Source organism: Podarcis muralis, chromosome 10 (assembly GCF_964188315.1).
Source record: "Podarcis muralis chromosome 10, rPodMur119.hap1.1, whole genome shotgun sequence".
Lineage (NCBI taxonomy): Eukaryota > Metazoa > Chordata > Lepidosauria > Squamata > Lacertidae > Podarcis > Podarcis muralis.
Window position 1 is genome coordinate 76,704,530 of NC_135664.1, and position 9,547 is coordinate 76,714,076.

Here is a 9,547-nt window from a genome sequence, read left to right on the forward strand (position 1 = left end):
GGGGGAGGGAGAGGAGCATCCATGGGGCAGGGAAGGGCAGCATTGGCGGCGGGGGGGGGGAGATATCGCGTCTCCATTGTGGCAGCTGCGGGGGATCTCTGGTGGAACAGCCTTGGCCTCTCTCTCCCGCCCAGTAATCGACCCCCCCCCTTCAAGGCGACCAGGGAGGGATCCCTGGAAAGTGGGGGTCCTGTCCCCCCACCCCTTCCTTCCTGCAATCTCCATCCTCTTCCTGCCCCATAAGCCCCTGCCCTGTCCAGACACAGCGATTCTGCCCAGTCCAACCACTGGTCCCCTGGAGAGGAGAGGAAGTCCAGAGGAAGAGATGTCAGTATTTGTGAAAAGAAAAGAGAAGGTTCTGGCCTCCCTTGGTCGCCTCAGCCTGGTCCTTGGGCCCTTGTCAGCATAAAAGAGTCCACGAGAAGAGCATCCTGGCAGAGTACTTTCTGCTTTTACAGTGGTACCTCGGGTTACAGACGCTTCAGGTTACAGACTCTGATAACTGAGAAATAATACCTCAGGTTAAGAACTTTGCTTCAGGACGAAAACAGTAATATTGTGGTGGTGGTGCAGCGGCAGCAGGAGGCCCCATTAGCTAAAGTGGTGCTTCAGGTTAAGAACAGTTTCAGGTTACGAATGGAATTCCGGAACAAATTAAGTACTTAACCCGAGGTACCACTGTCTTCTCAAAAGTCTTTCTGCAAAAGCGACTGACCAACTGTACACACATCAACACTGCCAGCTTTCACCAACCAACCAACCCAACACCAAACTAACATTTCTCACTCTATATATACAACCCGCAGCTTTTTAAGCATTAAAGAAACAGCGGCCAATTGTTAGCCGTGACAAGAGGGGAGGGGAGAGGCCTTCTCAGAAGCGGCTCTTGGTTTCCGCAGTCCCACCCAGGAAGCAGCCACAAGCCTTTTCCTCTCTCTCAGGCTTCCATCTTTAATTGTCCTTTCTTGAGGATGAGGATAATGTACACCTGTCATCAGAAACAGGGATGCAGAGTCCATGGAATGGCTCTCAGGATTGATACGGAAGCTGCACCTCAAAAGCATTTCTGTTCCTCTCATTCTTTGTAGCCAATGTCAGAGTGACTGACAAGCTGAGATACAATCCATCAGCATCCGATGACAGCGACTGCATGAATCTTTTGTCACGTGACAAAGACACATGAGAGCAGAAGCAGCCAAGCAGGCTGGGAAGTGCAGGGATTGCACAGTCATTTGGGTCTACTCAATTTATTCAGGCTTAACTGCTAACTGTGGAGTCATTCTGACATGTGACGTAGTAGCCAGTTGCACTTTGTGCTCTCTGTAAGATTTCAGCAAGAGTCTGTCTGTCTTCCCAGTCAAAGGACCCCTTTTCTTGATAGACAGTGCCTGTGGCTGGAGGCTCTACACACCGGGTGGGCCTGTGCAGGCCAAAGACTGCCAGTATTAGCAGGTGAGGTGTGTGACCTCCCCAAATTTACAGACTGTATATAAATGAGAAGTGGGTGGGATTATATTTTACAGCAACCCTGTGATTTTCTCCACCCATAAGATTTTGTGAGCTGATATAGCAGTACGAATTCCAAAATAACTTTAAAAACCCCCACAAGATCATCATCATCATCATCATCATCATCATCATCATCATCACATTTATACCCCCAGGCCTTAGTTTGCCTCCCCATGATCTAGAAAAAACACCAGCTTTGAATCATACAGAGTAAAACTACCAGAACCTTCTTGAACCGATAGGTTAGGAATTATCGCTGTACTTAGATCCGTACTTTTCTATGCCTGAGAAATGCAACCATGACACTGGGAATGTTCAGGAATGCAGGAGAGGATATTTTGTTTGATTATATCCTTTCCAACTTGTGTTAACAAGTTGTACAATTTAGCAGAGTAACATTCCCCCTTTTAAACTTACAGCGGATGCATTTGCTCAGGCTCGCTAAAGCCTCTAAAATAAGATTCCTTGGTAATTTCCACTTTACTCTGTCATAAAAAGATAAGACACGACACAGTCTTCTATAAAAGTATAAAAAGAGTTGACTCACACATTCTGTTCACAAATGGATCCCAGAAGGCGGTGACCCCCAGGCTGCACACCTGGTCCTTCAGGGGCACAGTTACCCCATCTGGACCAGGAGTGCCCCCACCCTCCCCCAGGGACAGTATTTCTGACTTGTCAGGATTCAACCTCAATGTCTTAGCCGCCATCCATCCTCCAACCACCTCCAAACAGACACACAGGGCATTCACCATCCTCACTAGTTCCAATTTAAAAGAGAGGAAGAGCTGGGCATCATCCACATACTGGTGAACTCCCAGCCCAACCCCCCTGATGATCTCTCCCAGTGGCTGCATATAGATAGTAAAAAGCATGGGGGAGAGAATGGAATCCTGAGGCACCCCACAAGTAAGCATCCAGGGGTCTGAACACCACTTTCTGGACATGGCCCAGGAGGAAGGAGGGGAACCACTGCATGGCAGGGCCCCCAGCTCCCCTAGAGGGTCCAGAAGGACACCATGGCCAAAGGTCTTCAAGGCCGCTGAGAGAACCAGGAAAGAGCTTCCCCCTCAGCCTCTGGCCCGTTGGAGATCATCAACCAGCACAACCAGGGCAATTTCAGTCCCATGATGAGGCCTGAATCCCCATTGGAAAGATCATGGTGGCAGGAGCTTTCCTGGTCCTGCACCCCCAAAAGCTCCAGCCACAAGACTTTCATTAGCTTTCAAGGGCCCACATGATACATTGTGGTCTTTTCTTCGAAAAACAAATATTGAATACTTTTACAGTGCCGTATGATGTAAATATGGGATCCAGGTGGCGCTGTGGGTTAAACCACAGAGCGTAGGACTTGCCAATCAGAAGGTCGGCGGTTCGAATCCCCGTGATGCGGTGAGCTCCCATTGCTCGGTCCCTGCTCCTGCCAACCTAGCAGTTCGAAAGCACATCAAAGTGCAGGTAGATAAATAGGCACCACTCCGGCGGGAAGGTAAGGGGCGTTTCCATGCGCGGCTCTGGTTCGCCAGAAGCGGCTCAGTCATGCTGGCCACATGACCCGGAAGCTGTACGCCGGCTCCCTCGGCCAATAAAGCGAGATGAGCGCCGCAACCCCAGAGTTGGTCACGAGTGGACCTAATGGTCAGGGGTCTCTTTACCTTTACCTTTATAATGTAAATTGTGTTTCTGTTTCCCTTGTTCCACATCGGAGAGACTTTGATTCACAGCTCTGAGCCCATCTCCCCACTTGAAACTGCTGTGTTTGTAGCACTGCCAGCCTGGGCAGTGGGTTTGGGGGTCCTGGGCTGCCTAGACAAGAAGACCCCCTTCTCAGCCCGGCTGAGACCAAGGAAAAAGGACCAAGGAAAGCAGAGCAGTACTTTTTGCCTCAGCTTGGCTGCAGGAGTTGAATGAAGAAGGTGTGCAGGACACCATCCAACCGTCTTAGAGACTCCACTCCGGATTTGTGTGGGTTTACCTCCATAGCCTTTTCTTCTCCTGAAGACAACTCACGAGGCAGTGAAGGTTTAGGACCAGAGTTTTCCTTCTAGATGGGCTTCCTTCCCGGTTTGACGTGCCCCATCTGCCCTTCACTTTCCACTGCAGGATGGGCAGAATCTGCCTTCTAGACTGTGGGATTCACTGTTCTTCTCATCCTCTCCATCCACCAGGGCTTGACTTCAGGTGCAGCAGAATTCCCCAGCCCCCCAAGGGTTGAGACCCATCAGCTATCCTCACCTGGTTTTGCCAGCCAGTTGAAGCCATTCCTGGGATTGTGGCCCCTGATTCATCCTGACAGCTTCTGTAAGGCACAGGTGAGAGCTGAGTGCAGGGTGGGGACCACCAAAGGTACTTCCGCTCCCATGACACCTCATGACATCATATAATAGCTATGTTTGAGACAGAAGCGGAATGAATTCATGTCTCTAGAAATAACACAACTTCAGGCCATCAATAATTCAACACTACATATTCAAGGTTGAAGTTTTCACTAGTACAGTTATCCATTTGCCTTTAATATGCAGCTTTTTCAGTGTCACTTTAGGATGGGCTCGAGATCAGGCAGCCCATCATTATTATAAGGAACAGTGGGGGTCTGGGATTCTGATGTGCCAGCTGCTTTTCTTCTGCTTCTCCTGCTCTCTCCATGCAATGTGAGTCATGTAGATGGAGGTCCATCTCCAAGAACAGGAGCTTCCCTGAGCACCCATTCAGCTGGCCCCAAGCACCAAGCCTTGTCACTAGTTCTCTGACTGACCCAGACCACAGTCCCTGGAGAAGATGTAGACCTGGGCCTCCCAAAATGGTCCACATGGACCTCTTGTGGCCAATGAGACTGTGCAGGTGATTCATAAAGATCTAGAGGTGGATGCAGGATTATGATGTAGAGGATGGGGAATGTCCAAAGGAACGATGGACCAGAGAAAGAGAGGGCCTGTTCATGGACAGAGAGCAGCTGCCTTTCCTGTGAGGAAACAATTGATTTGAAAAGGCTGTATTCCAAGATCATGCTGCTTTATTAACGATGATTGAGGATTATGAAAGGTGGTGATGGATTACTATCATTTGATGACATTGCTTTTTCATTTCCAAAAATTTGGGAACATGGGTAGGAGGTGGGGGAATGTAGGAGATGTTGAAATAAGAGAAGGTGCTAATGGCGCTTGATGTGTTCTCTTTCCCTTTGTTCTCTTTCTTGTAACCCAAACAGGATTTCCTTTCCTCCCACTCTGAAGAAGGTGATGGAGAAAACATTCAGAATTCCAAGGAATGGGGCACCTTTCGTTTCATGAGGAATAGAAATTAAAATGTGTGAAATGTGGGATATGCTTCATTGAATGAGGACACATAGCTCACATCAATGACTCTGAGAGGAGAAACCATTTAAAGGTATGGAGTATGGGAAAAGTTTCACTGATAGTGGAAAACTTAGAACACATCAGCAGATTTACATGGACAAGAAAGGATTACAATGCAGGGAGTGTGGAAGAACTTCAGTCAGAGAGGATTCCCCAATATACATCACCGGACTCACACAGGGGAAAAACCATTTAAATGCATGGAGTGCGGGAAAAGCTTCCGTCAGAGTGGACACTTAAGTTCACATCTATGGACTCACACAGGGGAGAAACCATATAAATGTATAGAGTGCGGAAAGAACTTTAGTGATAGTAGAGACCTTAGAAATCATCAACGGACTCACACAGGGGAGAAACCATTTCAATGTATGGAGTGTGGAAAAAGCTTCTGTCAGAGTGGACAGTTAAGTTCACACCTACGGATTCACACGGGTGAAAAACCTTTTAAATGCATGGAGTGTGGGAAGAGCTTCAGGCAGAATGCAGAAGTTAAATTACACCAGCGAAGTCACACTGGTGAAAAACCGTATAAATGTATGGAGTGTGGAAAGAGCTTCATTCACAGTGGGCAGTGCAATATGCATCAACGGACTCACACAGGGGAGAAACCATATAAATGTATAGAGTGCGGAAAGAGCTTTAGTGATAGTGGAGACCTTAGAAAACATCAACGGATTCACACAGGGGAGAAACCATATAAATGTATAGAGTGCGGAAAGAGCTTTAGTGATAGTGGAGACCTTAGAAAACATCAACGGATTCACACAGGGGAGAAACCATATAAATGTATAGAGTGCGGAAAGAGCTTTAGTGATAGTGGAGACCTTAGAAAACATCAACGGATTCACACAGGGGAGAAACCATATAAATGTATAGAGTGCAGAAAGAGCTTCAGTCAGAGTGGAGACCTTAGAAAACATCAGCGGATTCACACAGGGGAGAAACCATTTCAATGTATGGAGTGTGGAAAAAGCTTCTGTCGGAGTGGACACTTAAGTTCACATCAACGGACTCACACGGGTGAAAAACCATTTCAATGTATGGAGTGTGGAAAGAGCTTCAGTCGGAGTGGACACCTCAATAAACATCACCAGACTCACACAGGGGAGAAACCATTTCAATGTATGGAGTGTGGAAAGAGCTTCAGTCAGAGTGATAGACTTAGAATACATCAACGGACTCACACGGGTGAAAAACCATATAAATGTATGGAGTGTGGAAAGAGCTACAGTCAGAGTGGGCACCTTAGAAATCATCAACGGACTCATACAGGGGAGAAACTTTTTAAATGTAGGGAGTGCGGAAACAGCTTTAGTGATAGTGGAAACCTTAGAAAACATCAACGGATTCACACAGGGGAGAAACCATATAAATTCATGGAGTGTGGAAAGAGCTTCAGTCATAGTGGAGTCCTTAGATATCATCAACGGACTCACACAGGCAGGGGAAAACCATATGAATGTATGGCATGCGGGAAGAGCTTCAGTCAAAAAGGAGACCTTAAATTACACCAGCAGACTCACAAAGGGGAGAATCCATTTAATGCATGGAATGTGGAAAGAGCTTCCGTTTCAATGCAAGCCTTAGAAGACATCAACTGGCTCATTATATATCATTTCCCAGAAGGCCTTAATCCTTGGGCACGTCCACCAAAGGTGAAAGAATATACCTTCAGTTTCTTTACATTTCCAGCATTTATTATTGGGCAAATGATAAATTTTTGCAAGCTTGACTGGGGTCATGTACCACCTGTATATCATTTTCATAATATTCTCTCTTAGGGCATTACATGCCGTAAACGTCATACCTGTGGTCCATAACTGTTCCCAGTCAGCAAACATAATATTATGTCCAACATCTTGTGCCCATTTAATCATAGCAGATTTCACCGTTTCATCCTGAGTATTCCATTTCAACAGCAAGTTATACATCTTTGACAAAATCTTAGTTTTGGGTTCTAACAGTTCTGTTTCTAATTTTGATTTTACCACCTGGAAGCCAATTTTCTTATCCAAATTATATGCCTCCATTATCTGATAATAATGAAGCCAGTCTCGCACTTTGTTTTTTAATTTCTCAAAACACTGCAATTTCAGTCTATCTCCTTCTTGTTCCAAAATTTCCCAATATTTCGGCCATTTGGCCTCCATATTGAGCCTTTTCAGAGCTTTCGCTTCCATCGGTGACAACCACCTTGGGGTTTTATTTTCCAATAAATCCTTGTATCTTATCCAGACATTAAACAATGCTCTCCTGACAATATGATTTTTGAATGCTTTATGTGCTTTGACCTTATCATACCATAAATATGCATGCCATCCAAATACGTTGTTAAAGCCTTCTGGATCCAAAATTTCTGTATTTTCAAGAAGTAGCCATTCTTTCAACCAGCAAAAAGCTGCTGATTCATAGTAAAGTTTAAAGTCTGGCAGGGCAAATCCACCTCTTTCCTTTGCATCAGTTAATATCTTAAATTTTATTCTGGGCTTTTTGCCCTGCCAGACAAATCTAGAGATATCTCTCTGCCACTTCTTGAAACAGTCCCTCTTGTCCACAGTTTGCAATGTCTGAAACAAAAACAACATTCTAGGCAATACATTCATTTTTATCACAGCAATACGACGCAACAGTGAAAGCTTCAAATTTGACCAAATTTCTAAATCTTTTTTCACTTCTGTCCAACATGTTTCATAATTATCTTTAAATAAGTTCCCATTTTTGGCTGTCATATTAATCCCCAAGTATTTCACTTTCTTAACCACAGTCAGGCCTGTCTCATTCTGAAACCTCTCTCTTTCAATCGGTGTTCAATTTTTCTCTAAAACCTTAGTTTTTAGCTTGTTCAGTTTAAATCCTGCCACTTGACCAAATTCTTGAATTAATTCTAAAACCCTTTTAGTACTAGATTCTGGCTCCTGGAACGTCAATACTAAGTCATCTGCAAATGCTCTCAGTTTGTACTGTTTGGCTCCGACCTGTATACCTTTAACCAACCTGTCCCTTCTAATCATATTCAGCAGAACCTCCAGGACCGATATGAAAAGCAGTGGGGAGATTGGGCGCCCCGTCGTGTCCCTTTTTCTATCTTAAATTCTTCCATCACCACATTATTTACAATTAATTTAGCCTTTTGTTCAGAGTATATTGCACCTATACCATTTTCAAAACCTGGGCCTACCCCCATCCCCTGTAGGTTCTTCTTCATGAAACTCCAAGAGATGTTGTCAAAAGCTTTCTCCGCATCCACAAATATCAGAACTGCTTTAGTGTTTATATTCACTTCTAGTTTTTCCAAAATATCAATTATGTTCCTCAAATTATCAGACAAGTGTCTTCCCGGGAGAAAGCCCGCTTGGTCTTTATGAATCTCTTCCATCAATACAAAGAGCTTCAGTTTCAATGCAAGCCTTAGAAGACATCATCGGACTCACACAGGGGAGAAACCATTTAAATGTATGGAGTTTGGAAGGAGCTTCAGTCCGAGTGGAACCCTTGATTTACATCAACAAACTCCCACATGAGAGAAACCATATAAATGTCAAGTAGACAGAGGTTCAGTCCTAGTGGAAGTCCTACATCAACAGACTCATAGACAGGAAGAACTTTAATAGTTGACACCCTACAAACCCATCAACCCTCAAAGAGGAGAAGCTGTTTAAAGGGAAAGATTGCAGAAAGTGCTTTAGTTATAATGGAGTGTTTAAGGAACATCTAAGGACTCAGAGGGGAGAACCCATTTAGATGTATGGAGTGAGGAAAGTGTTCCTTTCAGAGTCCACTCTTTTGTTCACAGCAATGAACTCAGCCGGAAATCCATCTTAAAAGCATGTCATGTATTTGAGGTTCTGCTCTTTATATGTAAAACTGTATAGTAATGAAATAATGAAGGTAACGTCTCACTCTAGTGAGTATAATTTTAGATGTAAGGTACCTTTTGATAGTGAGGGGGAGTTGGTGAATCTGGATTTCTGGGATGCTCATTTGCATGGAAGCAGCTGGCAGAAAGCTTTTCTTCGTGAAGCCCCTGCAGATGCCGAGTTCCTGACTTCCCTCCCAGACGACAGGAAGCGAAAGTCGCACATCCATTGCCCTGTGTCCTTCCAAGCCTCTTTCCTCCCTTGCTCCCTTCTGCCGGTTTGTGTGCCTGACTTGGATATCCTGTGTGCTGTATTTTTCTATGGCTGAAACTGGATTTGCTCTCAGGAGCTACGTTTTGTGCCTCACTGGGGACCCAGTGAGAACTGTATGCTTTGAAAGCTCAGTAAACTATTCCTGAAGAAGTCCTGCTGCCTCTGTGTGTGTTTTTGACCTCAGTGTGGGACTTGCTCTGCACGTGGCCCCTACCCTGCTGCTACTTGGCTCATGCCCTGGAGTTGCTCTACTCAAGCATGCAAGACGGTTTTTGCACCAAACTCTGTCATCCCCCCACCACCACATGATCTCCAAGCACTGCTTCTTCACCCAAACTTCATCCCTGCCTCCTAAGCATTCTGAAGAAAACTTGAAATACTGAAATTGAATGGGAGATTTCCCCCCAAGCCGAATTGCAAGAGGGGAACGGAGGGGCTGCAGGGACCAGGGAAGTCTCCTGATGGGCCCATCTTCACTCTTGAACCCCATGGGGCAACCCCAGAGCTCCTCCTTATTCTGGGGTTTGGGGAAGATAGTACTTTCCCATAGTC

The 9,547-nt window shown here is 45.4% G+C and overlaps 1 protein-coding gene across 1 annotated transcript; it reads left to right on the top strand.

Annotated features, from left to right (window-relative positions):
• Positions 1 to 3,726: 3,726 nt before the first annotated feature.
• Positions 3,727 to 8,664, top strand: LOC144329079 (uncharacterized). The gene is made up of 3 exons (XM_077935586.1): positions 3,727 to 3,821; positions 4,718 to 6,520; positions 8,659 to 8,664. The coding sequence occupies exons 2-3, from the start codon at positions 4,979 to 4,981 to the stop codon at positions 8,662 to 8,664; spliced, it is 1,548 nt and encodes a 515-aa protein (XP_077791712.1). The 5' UTR covers positions 3,727 to 3,821; positions 4,718 to 4,978.
• The last annotated feature ends 883 nt before the right edge of the window (positions 8,665 to 9,547 follow it).